We start from the raw sequence: 17,107 nt of genomic DNA, 5'->3' as shown, positions 1-17,107 counted from the left end.
TTGAAAATGAAAAAAAAAGTAAGAAGAAAATTATACTTGTTCTCTTGAATGTGCTTGAATCCTTGAAAGTTCTTGTTCTTGGTTAAATGCTTTTCTTTTCAGATGCGGTAAAATTACCTTTGTAATATAACCTCAAAAGCAAGTTGGATGTTTTAAGGGGGCTATATAGCGTAGTGGGGGTAAATCGGGTGTGCGAAAATGTGAAAGTGAGGCTCGGGGGAGGGGGGGCAGCTGTTTTGTATAAGTGGGGAGGGGTATATATGAGGAATAGGGGAAATTTCGAGCAGCGACGAAGGGGAAATACAACACGAAGGCACTATAGGAGAGAGAGAGAGTTGAAAGAAGTGACGGCGGCCACGCCGAAGAAGCGCGAGTGTACTAGCATCGTTGTATGTGTAAAACGTTAATGTCGAATTTTCGCGCTGATTATTGTGTTATCGTTGATATCAGTGAGTGACTCCGTTAAATCCGGCTAATTCACAGCTGGTGAAAATGGCGTCCGATGAGGAAGTTGATGAAAATTATGCGGGTAAGTGAATTTTTCATATAAAATGAAAAAAGGCAGCGTCAAACTTCTTAAACCGGAAAGTTGGCCCGCACGCAGGACGCGCGCTTTTTGTATGATGGCTGCCATGTCAATTGGTTCCCGTGCAATTTTTCGTCATCACTTGCCGCGCGCATTATCCAAAGAAAAATCAAATTAAATTTTTTTTATTATTTTACTGTTTTATTTTAATAATGCCTGTTGTCATATTTTCTTTGTGAAAAATTCTTATTTATAATAGTTATATTCTAATGGGGAAAATTTTTAGGGTTAACCTTATTGTCAAGACTTGGGAAAAAATTATATTTTGTCATTTTTGACGAGGTAAATTATTTGTAAAGAAAAGTTATTTTCATGAGTCATTGATAAGTGAAAAAAAAAATTTGACATTGTTTTGAAGTATCACATGTCAAGATATTTTTTTTTTTCACGTGCTGTAAATTTTGTTCACTTTTTACAACTATTTCTGGGAATATGTAAGAGAAAAGTCATGGAAAATTTTTTTTTTTTTGTCTAATTTATAAAGGAGATTTATTTAATTAATTATTGATAAATGTCATTGTGTCAGATTTGTTTTGAATGTCAAATATGAAATTGGATAGAATTTTTTTTAAATTGTTGAAAACTGGAAAAAAAACTTGTTTTAATTATATATGTGAATGAAGAACTAGAGAAGGTATTCGGCGTTCAGCCATCTGGTAGCGTTGTGTGTACGTTTCATTTATGTTTAGCATTTGTATTTGTATAAGTAATACTTTGCCGGTTAGGGATTTATTGAAATTTTTGATTTCTTGTTTTATAATAAGATTTTATTGTAAAAAGAAAGTTATTATTCTTTTTGTTGATATTTTGTTAATTTAAGAAAATGGTGAAAATTTTCTATATGATTGAACGATATGATGATAAGATTATGAGCATAGCGTTAAAAGATAGGTATCGAGAGTGCGGTATGCCCTTCCAAAGAAAATGGCGGCCGCACACTCTCACAAAGCATTCACTGTACGCGGATTAGTTCTTGAGACAATTTTTTATGTTTAAGTAAATTATTCTCCTTTAAAATGGCTATCGGCGTCCTTTTGCTTTTTGAAATTTTCTTTAAATACTCCATTTTTGGCGGGGTTTTACTTTTTTAATTTTTTTTTTCCTTTTTTTCTATTTTTTTTTTTTTTTTTTTTTTTTTTGAAAATCGACCTCATTCCATCTTTAGGTGTCTACGTAATTCATAAATAATTCTATGAATAAAAATTGTATTCGTGTGGTGGATATACATTTTCTGTATATATATATATATATATTTTTATACACTACTGTCCTTTCGTATAGAAACGACGCGAGACTTTTTCCTTTTCAGTTCTAATTAACTGGAATTCGATTTTTTTTTAAAGATAATTTAAATTTATGAAAATCGATTTTTTTGAGAATCTTTTACTATTTATAGGATTTTAGAAAAAAAAATTGTTAACTTTTCGGAATATTTGAGCCAATGTTTATTTTTAGCTTAATTTTAACTTCGTTTTAGATGATGAAATATTTCTGAAGTTAATTTCAATGCATCATCATGCAATTCTGAATTTGTGAACAGAAATTTTTTTTTTCTTATCTAGAAAGAATCGGATAAACAATCAAAACAAAACTTAACCCTACTTTATATTTTTGTATCTTTAAATATGAAAGAGATAATTTTTTTTTTTATTTTCAATTACTGAAAGTTCCATTTTAAGAAAAGTTAACTTGACAATGAAAACGATTTAGTTAACATAACCTAGAATTTAACAATCGTTTTCTTGGTAAAAAAAAAATTTTTATATTCAAATGCAATTTTTATTGATTTCAAAGTATTAAAAAGTAAAATTTCTCACACCTTTACTGAAAAAATGTTTAATTCAGAAATTATTTTTTTTAATTTAATAATACAAAAATAGGAAATTGGACTAATTTCAGTTATTTAATCGTAATTTTAAATTTATTTATTTATTTACAGTATAAACGGAATTATCGAAAAAATTCAATTCATTGGCATAAATTTATAAATTATGAAAATAAACAGTAATACCAAATTATTTGATTTCGTTTATTTAAATTTCTATTTTTAAGTATTAAAGAATTGGAATACTAAGAATAAAAAGTAATTTTATTTATTAATTCCAGGAGAAGATGATGTAGAAGAATCAAGTGGTCCAGTGGCGAAAGTTGGCCAAGTCGATGGTTCCTCCGATGCTGAAGAATCTCAGCGTCAGGTAAATGTTCGTCTTTTTTTTTTTAAAAAAAAAAAAAAAACAAGAAAATATATTTATATATTTTTTCCTAAAAAATAAATGTTTTGCCTTTAAAGGAGGAAGATGACGATTACGAGCCGGAAGAGAGAAAAAAGAAGAAGGGAAAGAAACGAAAAGCACGAAGTGAAGACAAGAAGGGGAAGAAAAAAAAGAAAAAGAAAAAATCTGATTCTGGCGACGTAAGTTGAATAAAAAAAAAAAAAAAAAAAAAAATTATTAAAAAGGTTTTTATTTCTCATTTTATGTATCTTTTTTTTAGGAAAGCGATTTTGGTGGTGGAGACAATGCAGATGTGGCAGGTGATGATAGTGATTTTGCGAGTAATCAAAAAAGTAGAAAATCATCATCGCGAAAATCATCGAGTCACAATACATCATCGGCTGCACAAAGTCAAGAACCATCAACGGGAATGCCAACAATTGATGAAGTTTGCAATACATTTGATTTAACTGACGTACATATCGATTATTCGGACACGGATTTTCAAAATTTAACCACGTACAAATTATTTCAACAACACGTTAGGCCTCATTTAATTAAAGAAAATCCCAAAGTACCAATGTCAAAGCTTATGATGTTGGTCGCTGCAAAATGGAGGGATTTCTCTGAAATGAATCCGCACACACAGCCTGAAGTTGAAGTATCGTCTGGTAATTTAGAGGAGGAGAATATTAAACCAACGAGGTCGAGTCGTGGAACAGTTGCACAAGAAGTTGAAGATGACGATGATGACGAAGAGGATAGTGAATTTTATAAACGTAAATCACGTGGTTCACGAGCTAGAAAGGGCAAAAAAGCATCGAAAGTTCCAACATTGAAAATTAAACTTGGAAAACGTAGACGAGCCAGTTCTGTAAGTATACAATTTTTAATTGTTAAGTAAGTTAATATACGAAGCTGAAGTACGCAACGTTTATATAAACGATTTTTAAAGAAATAATTTTTTAAAATGAAAAATTCTATAATTTTTTGTCTAAAAAATATTTTTTTAAAATTTGTTGATTAATGAAAACTACAAGAAACATTTTTTAGGCAAAAAAATCATTTTACCATAAGGTCCCTTTCACCGCGTCAGGACACATATTATATCTCAACTCTTAAGTATTTTTAGAAAATCTCAAACAAATAACATTCTAAAAATTAAAAAATTGATATACTTTTCTAAAAGTTTTGGAGATACGATTTTTTAAAGTCAAATTTTAGAGATCAAAGTGTGAAGATAAAAAAAAGGCCTAAAATAATTAGAGAATTTAAATAAATAAAACAGTTAAAGAATTATATGCAACAATAATTTCACAAAATTGTTGTCCACATTCTGCCAATATAATTAAAAAAAAAAAAAAAAAAATTCGTAAATAAACTAATGAATTATCAATTGATTACAAGATTTTAAATATATTTTTTATTTTCTCTTCAAATTAAAAACAAAGCATTCTTAATTTTTTTTTCCATTTTCAACAAATATTTAAATATTTTTAAATTAATTTATTCACAATAGAAATAAATCGTCTATTTCTCCAAATTTTAACTTTACTTCTCTACTTTTTTTTTTTTTTTTTTTTAATTTTCTAAATAAGAAAGATTTATTTAAAAAAAAGAACCATTTTCTGAACACTTTTTAATTTTAAATAAAAATTTTAACCAAAATCGCGGTACTGAAATTATTAATTTTTTTTTTTTTTGAATCGATCAATAAAAGTGATTAAATTTACAAACGAATTGAATTTTAAAATTAATTTAATTTCGAAAATAATTTAGACATAAATCGATAAATTTTTGAAAAATATTTAATGTTTTGAATTTGAAAAAGTATTATAAATTCCTTGATGTTTCAATTTATAATTCTGTTATTTCTAATGAAAATAAAAATTGTTTATTATTTATTGACAAGGAAATTGAGAGAGTTGTCTGTCTCTTTAATTTAAAGTTAGAAAAATATTAATTTCTATTCTAAAAATTAGAAATTATTATATTTCCTCTTTTTTCCATAAAATTTATTCTTTCTATAAAAAAAATATTGTTCTTCTGGAAATTCGTAAAATTTATTTATTTTTTCAAACTGGAGAAAATTCTCCATTTTTCTCTTCAATACTTTTTTTTTTTTTTTAATTTCTAAAATTATCTAATTTTCTTCTTTTCTAAGATGAATTTCTATTTCCTTTACATGTTTCTCGATTATTAATCATTAATTATGAATAAAAATTTAAATTCTTATTATTTGAATAATATTGAAGATAATTTCAATTTTTAAAAACAATTTCAATTATTTGATTGAATAATAAAAGAAAAATAATGATTCTATTTTCTTAAACCTTTTTTCTTTTTTTTTTAATAGGATGAGGAAATAGAGAATGCAAGTGCGGGATCAATGCGAGATTCCGATATGGAATTTGAGCAAATGATTGCCGACGATGAGCCAGCAACTGAGGGAAGCACAAAAGGTGCCGAGGAAGCTAGTGTTGAACCACCGGCCGATCCGCCAGTTCGGAGAAAGGCGAAGACAAAGATTGGCAATAAGAGCAAAAAGAAAAAGAAGACGAAAACAACATCGAAATTCCCGGATGGAGAGGAAGGTCTCCAGGTAGAGTTAAGCTGCTTATGGCTTGTGCGTTCGTTGCTGTTTCAAATTTTGCTTTTTCAAAATATAACAAAACAAAAAACAAAAATGAATACCATTTTTATTGTCCAATTTTCAAATGAAAATAAAAAGCTTCTTTGCTTTACTAATCATTTGACAATAAATTTTTCCAATGGAACTTTTGAAGATTTTTTAGTTTTTTATAAAAGAAAACTTGCTTTCTCAATGGAAATTAAAGTACCGAAATTTTGAAAACCAAAAACATCATTTCATATGTCTCTCTGTCTTTCTCATTAGCAATGTGAAAATTGCATGAATAAAATATAAATGATTTTGATAAATTTAACGTTAAGAATTTTAAAAAAAAGGAAATTTAACGAACAAAAAAGAACGCATATCCTTTGTTGCTTAGCTCTGCCTTAATAATTTTATTATATTAATTAACACCTCATGTGCAAACTAAAAGTAACTTTGATAGGAAAAAAAAAATCGAAGTTGTTTTCAGATTTGTATAATATGGTTTATTTAAGGAATATTTAGATGTTTCTGTAAAATAATCAAGAATTTCTTTTTTTTTTTTTTTTGTTCTCTTTCTACAGACTGACCATCAAGATTATTGTGAAGTCTGTCAACAAGGTGGTGAGATTATTCTTTGCGACACTTGTCCAAGAGCTTACCATCTTGTTTGTCTTGAACCGGAATTGGAGGAGACTCCTGAGGGCAAATGGAGCTGTCCTCACTGTGAAGGAGAAGGTAATTTCAATTTTATTTTATTTTTTAAAAAAAAGACAATTTAAAAAAAAAATAGTGTAGCAAGTGTAAAATAGTTTTAATTGAGTACACTTGACAGTTGAGTGTTGTAATTTGTGTAATTTTTAAATTAATTTTTTCAATTTTACAAGAATTTTAATTGAAAATTTGTATTTAAAAAAATTTTTTATTTAATCAAACTAATTGTTAATTGACGGTATTTTCTTTTGAACTAATTTTTATTTAATTAAATTTGCATTTGACAAAAGTTTTGCGTTTACATTGAATTTTCATTTTATTAAATTGTTATTTAAAAGAATTTTCATTTCATTAAATTTAATTTTCACCCATTTTTTGTTTAATCGAACTGTTGTTTAAGAGAATTTAATTTAAAACAAATTGACTTTTGTTTCAATCAAGAAAATTGATAGACTTTTTGTTTCGATACCAAATCAAAATTCAAATTCAAATTGACTTATGTTTCTATAAGAAAACTGAAAGTAATGAGAAGTGGACTTTTGTTTCTAATGAATCAAAATCAAAATACAATTGTATTTTTGTTTCGTTTCCGAATATCGAAACAAAAATAAAATTCGACTTCCGTGAAGAATGAATATTTTTCTATGCAAATTATTATAATTTGGATAAAAAAATATTTTTTCTTCTACATTGTTGATGATAAACGTTGTGAATTTTACCTAGCAGGTTGTCTAGTGACCTGGAATTCCTTGAAAACTTAGAAAAGTCCTTCAATTTTTTTTTTTTTTTTTTTTTTTTTTTTTTTTTTTTTTTTTTTTTTTTTTTTTTTTTTTTTTTTGCCTTGAAAACCTGGAAAAGTTTTTGAATTTTTCATCAAGTCGTGGAATTTTTATATTTCGTGTAAGAATTTTTTTTACAACTGACTTTGGAAACACAAAATTTGTGAACGTTCTTTAAAAATTCTATTATTTAAAATATTTTTCAATTGAAAGTCCTTTTAAATTCAATTATCCAATTTAAAATTTCCTGAAATTCAATTATTTCTAAAAAATTTTATTCCTAAAAATTTTAATTGCAATTTTTTCAAATTTCAATTACAATTTCTAAAAAATTTTTCAAATTTCAATTATTTCTAAAAAAAAAATTTACAAAATTCATTTTTTTGAATATTTTAATGAAGTTCTTGGAAAAAATTATTTAAAAATTATTTATTTATTTATACACGGGACTTCAAAATAAAGTACCCTTTAAATACAAATTGTATAATTGTATATCTGTGTAACGCTTTTCTAAACTTCTGAATTCGTACAATTTGCATAAATCATATTTCGAACATTTTTTTTTTCTTAATAATTTTAAATTATGTTTTAAAATTTGTCCTATACTGAATTGAATTCTTGAAAATTTTTCTCAGTTTGATTTTGAAATATTGTAAATAAAATTTCATTAAAATATCCCTATGAAATATTTTTTTTTAAGGAATTAATAAAACTTATTTAATTTCTAATAACAATTGTTTGATAATAATAATAATAATAATAATAATAATAATAATAAAATATTATAATTGTATTTATTAAAAAAAAAAAAAAGAAGAAGAAGCGACTTTTTTGAGTTTTCTTGTAATGTAAATCAACTAAAACGACTTTTTTCTTCCTCAAAATTCGATCCAAAGTCTGAAAATGATAAAAATTAAATTTATTCATTACGAGTTTATTATAAAAAGAGAGATAAAATAATTTAATCTTGTACATTTAATGTATTTTTGTTATTATTTATATTAAAATAATACATACCTGGAAAAAAAAAATTTTTAACTTTGAAAAAATTGTGGAATTTTATTTAGCAAAAGCGCTATGTAAAATCTGTTGAAATAAATTTCCATTAGAGTCGGGGAAAAAAATTTAAATTCTGACTAGAGATCAGGGAAGAATAAAATAAAATTTTCCTGACAATTGTGTTGAAAAAAAGTAATTTAAAATTCTAAAAAACCTTGAAAAGTCTTTGAATTTTTTCTTTTAAATTGCTGAACACCCTGTTATTATTATTACTAATATCGTTATTATTCTTTAATTAATTAATTTATTTTTATTAATAGGTGCAGCTGAAGATGACGACGAACACATGGAATTTTGCCGCAATTGTAAAGATGGCGGTGAATTATTATGCTGTGACAGTTGCACAAGTGCATATCACATTCATTGTTTAAATCCTCCACTATCAGAAATACCCGATGGCGATTGGAAATGTCCACGTTGTTCGTGTCCACCAATTTATGGTAAAGTACAAAAAATTCTCACATGGAAATGGAAGGAATGTACCGAAACACCATCAGAGGAGCCATCAACAAGTAAAGCCGCACCTAAACATCACAAAACACGTGAATATTTTGTTAAATGGTCCGAAATGTCATATTGGCATTGCGATTGGATATCTGAATTACAACTCGATGTTTTTCATCCTTTAATGTTTAGAAATTACATTAGAAAATATGATATGGATGAGCCACCAAAACTTGAGGAGCCATTGGACGAGAGTGATACACGTTATAAACGATTACAATTACAAGAGGGACAAAATCAACGTGATGAATTTAATCTTGAGGAACGTTATTATAGATACGGTGTACGTCCCGAATGGTTAATTGTACATCGTGTTATAAATCATCGTTTACAACGTGATGGTCGTGCAACGTATCTTGTAAAATGGAGAGAATTGGGTTACGATCAAGCGACATGGGAGGAGGATAATGATGATATTCCCGGTTTAAAGCAAGCGGTTGAGTATTATTTAGATTTGAGAAATGCAATTTGTGGCGATGGTTCATCATCATCGCGTAAAGGTAAAAAAGGAAAGGGGAAAAAATCGAAAACAAGGGAAATAATTGACGATGAAGAAAAAGCGCCAAAGCGTTATACACCACCGCCCGATAAGCCAACAACTGATTTAAAGAAAAAATATGAACGTCAACCGGAATATTTAGATCAAACGGGAATGCAACTTCATCATTATCAATTGGAGGGTTTAAATTGGTTGAGGTATTCATGGGGACAGGGTATTGATACAATTCTTGCCGATGAAATGGGTTTGGGTAAAACAATTCAAACAATAACTTTTCTTTATTCTTTGTATAAAGAAGGTCACTGTAAGGGGCCATTTTTAGTATCGGTTCCACTATCGACGATTATTAATTGGGAGAGGGAATTTGAAACATGGGCACCTGATTTCTATTGTGTTACATATGTAGGCGATAAAGATTCACGTATAGTGATACGTGAAAATGAATTGGCTTTTGAGGAGAATGCAACACGTGGTGGACGTGCAACAAAAATTCGTTCGGCAAATATTAAATTTAATGTATTATTGACGAGTTATGAATTAATTTCAATTGATTCAGCGTGTTTGGGTTCTATTGATTGGGCAGTATTGGTTGTCGATGAGGCACATCGTTTAAAATCAAATCAATCGAAATTCTTTCGTCTATTGGCTTCATATAATATTGCCTATAAATTATTATTAACTGGTACACCATTGCAAAATAATTTAGAGGAATTGTTTCATTTATTAAATTTCTTGTGTCGTGATAAATTCAATGATTTGTCAGCTTTTCAGAATGAATTCGCCGATATTTCAAAGGAGGAACAAGTTAAAAAACTTCATGAAATGTTGGGACCTCATATGCTGAGAAGATTGAAGGCAGATGTATTGAAAAATATGCCAAGTAAATCAGAATTTATTGTAAGAGTTGAATTATCACCGATGCAAAAGAAATATTATAAATATATATTGACGAGAAATTATGAGGCATTAAATCCAAAAGGTGGTGGACAACAGGTGTCATTATTAAATATTATGATGGATTTAAAGAAATGTTGTAATCATCCATATTTGTTTCCGGCGGCGTCACAAGAAGCGCCAACGGGACCAAATGGTAATTATGAAACATCGGCGTTAATAAAAGCGGCTGGTAAACTTGTATTGTTGAGTAGAATGTTGAAAAAATTACGTGACGATGGACATCGTGTATTGATATTTTCGCAAATGACAAAAATGTTGGATATACTTGAGGATTATTTGGAGGGCGAGGGTTATAAGTATGAGAGAATTGATGGTAATATTACTGGTACACAGAGACAAGAGGCTATTGATAGATTTAATGCACCAGGTGCTCAGCAATTTGTGTTTTTATTATCGACACGTGCCGGTGGTTTAGGTATCAATTTAGCAACGGCTGACACTGTGATAATTTATGATTCCGATTGGAATCCACACAATGATATTCAAGCTTTTAGTAGAGCGCATCGTATTGGACAGGCGAATAAAGTGATGATCTATCGTTTTGTCACGCGTAATTCAGTTGAGGAACGTGTCACACAAGTTGCTAAACGTAAAATGATGTTGACACATTTGGTGGTACGTCCGGGTATGGGTGGAAAGGGTACGAATTTCAGTAAACAGGAGTTGGATGATATTTTGAGATTTGGAACGGAGGAATTGTTTAAAGAAGAAGAGGGCAAGGAGGATGAGGCTATTCATTATGATGATAAGGCGGTTTCTGAATTACTTGACAGAAGTAAAGAGGGTATCGAGCAAAAGGAGAATTGGGCAAATGAATACTTAAGCTCGTTTAAAGTTGCCTCTTATGTGACGAAGGAAGGTGAAATTGAAGAGGAGGCCGATACGGAAATTATAAAACAGGAAGCTGAAAATACAGATCCGGCGTATTGGATTAAATTATTGAGGCATCATTATGAACAGCAACAGGAGGATATTGCACGAACACTTGGTAAGGGTAAACGTGTTCGTAAGCAGGTGAATTATAATGATGGCGGTGTGACGGGCGATCAAGGTGCAAGGGACGATCAGCCATGGCAGGAGAATCTTTCGGATTATAATAGCGATTTTAGTGCGCCAAGTGATGACGATAAGGAGGATGATGATTTTGATGAGAAGGGCGAAGGTGATTTATTGTCGCGACGAAGTAGACGTCGTCTTGAGAGACGTGATGAAAAGGATCGACCATTGCCACCGTTACTTGCGCGTGTCAATGGAAATATTGAGGTTCTTGGATTTAATGCGAGGCAAAGAAAGGCATTTCTCAATGCAATTATGCGTTATGGAATGCCACCGCAGGATGCATTTAATTCACAATGGTTGGTGAGGGATTTACGTGGGAAATCGGAGAAGAATTTCAAGGCATACGTGTCATTATTTATGCGTCATCTTTGTGAGCCTGGCGCTGATAATGCGGAAACATTTGCCGATGGTGTACCACGTGAGGGTTTGAGTCGTCAGCATGTGTTGACGAGAATTGGTGTTATGTCACTTATTAGAAAGAAGGTACAGGAATTTGAGCATATTAATGGTTATTATTCAATGCCGGAAATGATTAGAAAACCAGTGGAACCGGTGAAAGCTGGAGCAGCTGGTGCTGCAGCGGCGGCGGCGGCTGCTGCTGCTGCTGCTGCTGCTACTACTACTACTGCCGCTACTGCAACAGCAGCAGCAGCAGGAGAAACAGGAGATGCAACAACTGGAACGAGTAGCACCAGTGCAACACCCGCTACTTCCAATGCTCCAAGTCCAAGTCCGGCTGCAACACCAACTCCAAATAATGCCACTCAGGCTGTTAATAATGATACGAGCAAAATGGACACATCGGAGATTAAAGACACAAAGGAGGAGGCCAACGATAAAAAGGTAATAAAAAAAATTTTTGTTATTTTATTCAGGGTTGCCACGGATTAGGAAAATCATGAAAAAGTCAGGGAATTTTATGAAAAGTACTGGAAAAATATCAAATTTTCCAAAAATGCTACTAAAATTATAATTTTGGAAATTTTCAATTCAAATTTTCGCTTCGAAAAATTATTGTCCTACTTTTTTATAATTATATGCCTCGGATTGAATTTTGAAAGGAAAAAAAAAAAGTCATTTTAATCGATTTACATTACAAGAAAAGTCTAGTCATTTTTTTTTTTTATTTTGAATAAATTTAATAAGTTGATAAATATTTTATTATATTATTAACAATTTATTATTAGAATTTAAATAAAATTTATTAATTCCATAATAAGAATGTTTCATAGAAATATTTTCAAGAATTTTTCTTTTTCAAAACACAGGAATTTAATTGAGACAAATTTTCAATTTGGTTTGAGAACAAATTTTGAAAAATAATTTAAAGTTACTTAAAGTAAATAGGTTTAAAGTTGTAATGAAAATTTTTCAAATTTTAGACGACTGAAACAAAGGACGTAAAGGAGGAAGATAAGGAAACAAAAGAAGCCAAGGACGATGAAGAAACATCTGGCGAGAAAGATAAAGAGAAAGAAAAGGAGAAGGATAAAGAAAGTGCGGATGTTAAAAAGGAAAATGAAGACACTGAAATGGAAACAAATGACAAAGATTCTAAGGATAAGGATAAAGAAAAGGAGAAATCAGAGAATGTAAAGGATGAAAAATCACCAGTGAAACCAGAGGAGAAAACCGAGAATTCTGATGCTAAACCCAAAGTGGAAACTGAGGAGGATGTTGTTATTGTGAAAGACGATGAAGATGAGAATGAAAAGAAAGAAGTATGTATATTAAAAAATCTATATGATCAATTTTATTATATTATTTAATATTAAAGAAATAAATTAATTAAAATTATATTTATAATTTTTATTTTTTAGGATAAAGATTCTAAAGAAAAGGACACAAAAGACAGTGAAGCGGAAGTAAAGCCGAAACGCAAATTCATGTTTAATATTGCCGATGGTGGATTTACAGAATTACACACTTTGTGGTTGAATGAGGAGAAAGCTGCTGTACCTGGACGTGAATATGAAATTTGGCATCGAAGACATGATTATTGGCTTCTCGCTGGAATTGTCACGCACGGTTATGGACGTTGGCAAGATATTCAAAATGATATAAGGTGAGTTGATGAATTTTAAAAATCTTTTCCCGTAATTACTTTTTTTAAAAAATTATTTAGCATAAAACAGACTTTTAAAAAAATCAACGTTTTAAAGAATAATAGTAATTAGAAGTTTTATTTATAAATTACAATTTTGATGATTAAAATCGAATTTAGTTTAATTATTTCGTTTATTCATACAGATTCGCGATTATCAATGAGCCCTTTAAGATGGATGTTGGTAAAGGTAACTTCCTTGAAATTAAGAACAAGTTCCTTGCCAGACGTTTCAAACTTTTAGAGCAAGCTTTGGTAATTGAAGAACAACTGAGACGAGCCGCGTATTTGAATTTAACTCAAGATCCAAATCATCCAGCAATGAGTTTGAATGCGAGGTTCGCTGAAGTTGAATGTCTTGCCGAGTCTCATCAACATCTCAGCAAGGAGAGTCTTGCTGGCAATAAACCTGCGAACGCTGTCCTTCATAAGGTTGGTTCAAAAATTTTAAACTTAAAATTTCAATAATAATTCAATTATCGAAAAATTTATTCAATTATTCTACATAAGAAGGCACACCATCACCCCCTCTCTTAAACTCTATTTTATACAATTTCCTTTTATGTATCTACTCAGGTATATTTTCAGATAACCTTTTATACCCTTCGATTTACAACGACAAAATACCAAAAATCATAATAAACAATTAATTTTTGAAAACTAAATGAAAATTTCAATAAATATAATTGAATTTTCGAATATGTATATTAAATCAAAAGAATTGTAAGTAATCGTAAAATTTTATTGAAAGCTTTGAAAATAATAAAATAATTTTCTGGCCTCATAATTTTTTTTTTTTTTTTTGGTAGATTTAAATTAAAATTGATTTTCCTTTCTTTTTTAATTTAGGTGCTAAATCAATTGGAGGAATTACTCTCTGACATGAAATCAGATGTGAGTCGATTGCCAGCAACTTTAGCGAGAATTCCACCAGTTGCTCAACGTCTTCAAATGTCGGAACGTTCAATATTGAGCCGTTTAGCTGCAACGGCACCAGGCGGTAGTAATACACAATCTGGACAAGCGGCTTTATTGGCTCAACAATTCCCAGCTGGTTTTCCCAGTGGACAATTACCAGCCTCTTTTGCCGGTGCAGCTAACTTTGGTAATTTTAGGCCAAATTACGCTGTTCCAGGTCAAGCACCACAAGGTTTTACGGGTAAGGCATTTTTCTTTTAAATTTTACAAAATTTTTAACAAGATTCAAAAAAAAAAAAAAAATCAGAAATAGACAAAAAGTTACAAAGGTTTTTAGAAAAAAAAAAAAAATTTCAAATAAATGGTACATGTTAATGTAGTATAATAATTAAATATTAATTAGAAAAATAATAAAATCAGAATTTAATTAAAGTCCTTTGGGGTAAATGTAAATAGAATATCTATTATTCAAATTTCAAAATGTCGAAAGAGATTTTTAAAAAATAATCAAATTTTATTAAATTTCGCTGCTCATTGACTTTTGGAATATACAAATATCAAGTCATTTTAAAAAATAAAAATTTGTTATTTAATATTGTAAGGAGGTGTAAAAGAAGACACAATTTTTTTTATCTATGTAATTTTATATTGCCAAAATAATGTGGTTGTGAAATAGAAGAAAATTCATTAAATTATTATATTCTTTTTAAATGCAGTTCAAGTTCGGTTTACATTTAACCCGAGTTTTCAAATTCTCTAGATAAATGTAAACAGTTTATTATTTATTAATTAAATTGACAAAGGTCAAAAATCAATTTTTGTTATAGCATTAATAAGAAATAATTATAAATGCTTTGAATTTTTAGTTTATTTTTATGCAAATACAAGTTAAAATACTGAAACTGTGAAACTTTGATTTTTATTATATTATTTATTTCGGAGGAATGTTCCGCAAATCGAAGTCAAGGGAGCTTTTAGAAAAAAATATTTTAAAAATAATTTTATAAAATCAGTAAACTAATTTTGAAGTTTATTTACGTTGCAACGAGTCAAAAATGCAAAGAATTTAGGATAAAAATATCGTAAAATTAAATAACCCTAAATAAAATTAAATCTAATTAAAATAAAGTTAAGACAAAAATTAATTTTTATCTTTTGCTTTTGTAGCTTGAACTTATTTATCGGAGCAGCAGCAACAGCAGCTCAAAAGAGGAAAAAAAAACTCAATGGCGCAAACGACATTCCCACCTGAATAAAAATGCGCTGTAATATTATTTTTCGTAAATTACAATTTCTAGCTGAATTTTCACTAGATAAGGATCTAAGGTTAATTAAGCATAAAAAAAAATTAATTAATTAATAATAATAATTAATAAATCGCTAATTATAATATCGTATGCTAAGAAAATGAAGGAATCACATACATTTCTTGTATTTATTATGTGTACATTCGTCGTCCGAGAAAAGCGTGATTATCATGTTTTTTGTTTTTGTTTGTCTTTTTTTTTGTATCGGATTTAAAGGCGGGTTCGTTAAAATGCAGAGAGGATCGCGTTTTTTTTTTTATATATATCCTTTTGGACATTCGACGTCTGCATTAATACATAAATAATTCTAACGATAGCAACAATTATAATATAATTAAGAAACATTTTACTTAAATTTATTTAAGAAAAAGAAGAAAAACAAAAATCTCGCACATTTATATTCGTTGGGACTTGTCAAGTTAAATCGAATTTATTAATCGAATGATCTGTTGATAATAATAATTTATTCATTGATTTTCAATAGTTGGTTTTTTTTTTTTTTGCCATTTTGAAAGTGTGGCAAAAGTTTGCGTTGCTTATTTTATTTATTTTTTTTTTCTAATGTAAAAGAATTGCCTTGAATAATTTTAATTAAGACTGATGCTTTATTAAAGCATTGAATCAAATTTTAATTTTACGTCCTGCAACGAAACAGAAAGCACATTAGTTTTTTTCTTGTGCTCTAAAATTTAAAGTGTCGAGAATGGATATTAAAAATACACATTACACACACACACACACACGTAAATGGGAAATTTTTTTTTTTTTTGCTCTTTTGGGAAGAGCAAAAGAAAATAGGAATAAGTTTTTAAAAATCTTCTTTTTTTTTATGGAGAGGATTTAGCTTGCATTTGTGAGAGAGCATCACTATTAGTGTTTTTATTTTTTTTTTGTCCTTTTTTTTTTAACTGAATGTCGGGCGAAAAAAAAAACTTTGCAAGTAATTTTTGATGAATATTAATAATAACAGGTAAATAAAAAAAAATAAATAAATAAAATAAGTCTGGAAACAATTTTTCAAATGCTTTATAAGGCGCAAATTATTTCTCTGTAATATGTAAAGTTATAATACAAATGGTAAAGGGGATTTTTTATGACATTTCTATTTACACCTTTTTCGAATGGCTTCATTCATATAAATATATATATTATAGTCTAATATTTGTTCTTGAGCAAAATGCAGCGATATTCGTACATGTATCTAGATTATTCGGTGCGCTCTGACTTAATTTTTATTTCACATCTACCAAACTCTGTACATACACAATGTGTTGCACTGAAAACTCTGAAATATAAATGTTAAACTGAAAATAATATTTGACAATATTTTGTCCTCTGCGTATTTTCTATTTATAAAAAAAAAAAAAAAATAATTGAAAATTTCTTTTCTTTTTTAGATAGGAACTCTTTCATATTACTGTAGATATATAATTTTTAATTTTTAATAACTGCTAGAGAAGATTTTTTTTAACTTGTGTATTCCTATAATTGGAATAAATTACAGTAATACAGAGAAATGTTTTTTTAAAATTCTGCAGATTTCCTGCTTTCTTATTAATTTTTTTTTTTTTATTATCATTAGGATATAAATTCAAAATTCAGGTTTTCAGTTTTATATTATTCAAGACTACAATACAATTTATTTCGACTTTTATAATGTAAAATGTTATTAATCGACTTCTTTATAATTTGAAAAGTATTTTTTCATTTAAAATTAGAATATAGCAAAAATTGTTTCTCATAAAATATACTTTATTGTCGCATAACACAAAATTATTATAATTCATTATTCAT

At 28.7% G+C, this 17,107-nt stretch overlaps 1 protein-coding gene across 2 annotated transcripts; it reads left to right on the top strand.

Annotated features, from left to right (window-relative positions):
* The first annotated feature begins 308 nt into the window (after positions 1-308).
* On the top strand, positions 309-16,627 carry LOC127282585 (chromodomain-helicase-DNA-binding protein Mi-2 homolog). Of its 2 annotated transcripts, none has more exons than XM_051306919.1 (12): positions 309-529; positions 2,693-2,781; positions 2,877-2,999; positions 3,080-3,673; positions 5,156-5,401; positions 5,998-6,151; positions 8,226-11,827; positions 12,367-12,705; positions 12,805-13,049; positions 13,235-13,520; positions 13,938-14,247; positions 15,174-16,627. In XM_051306919.1, the coding sequence occupies exons 1-12, from the start codon at positions 493-495 to the stop codon at positions 15,176-15,178; spliced, it is 6,030 nt and encodes a 2,009-aa protein (XP_051162876.1). In that variant the 5' UTR covers positions 309-492; the 3' UTR covers positions 15,179-16,627. The 2 variants fall into 2 exon arrangements, with proteins under 2 accessions (XP_051162876.1, XP_051162875.1); XM_051306918.1 differs by having other exon boundaries at positions 2,693-2,787.
* Positions 16,628-17,107: the final 480 nt, after the last annotated feature.

Source organism: Leptopilina boulardi, unplaced genomic scaffold (genome assembly GCF_019393585.1).
Source record: "Leptopilina boulardi isolate dan_hultmark-lab unplaced genomic scaffold, ZJU_Lbou_2.1 LbouV2_300, whole genome shotgun sequence".
Taxonomy (NCBI): Eukaryota; Metazoa; Arthropoda; class Insecta; order Hymenoptera; family Figitidae; genus Leptopilina; species Leptopilina boulardi.
Note: the sequence above shows the minus strand (reverse complement) of the source record. Positions and strands in the feature narration are given on the sequence as shown.

Bases quoted from the DNA above. Each gene is read 5' to 3' on its own strand.
- LOC127282585 (XM_051306918.1), top strand. From the start codon at position 493: ATGGCGTCCGATGAGGAAGTTGATGAAAATTATGCGG. The intron at 5,402-5,997 runs GTAGAGTTAAGC...CTCTTTCTACAG, and splicing joins ATGGAGAGGAAGGTCTCCAG to ACTGACCATCAAGATTATTG. The intron at 11,828-12,366 runs GTAATAAAAAAA...TTCAAATTTTAG, and splicing joins AGGAGGCCAACGATAAAAAG to ACGACTGAAACAAAGGACGT.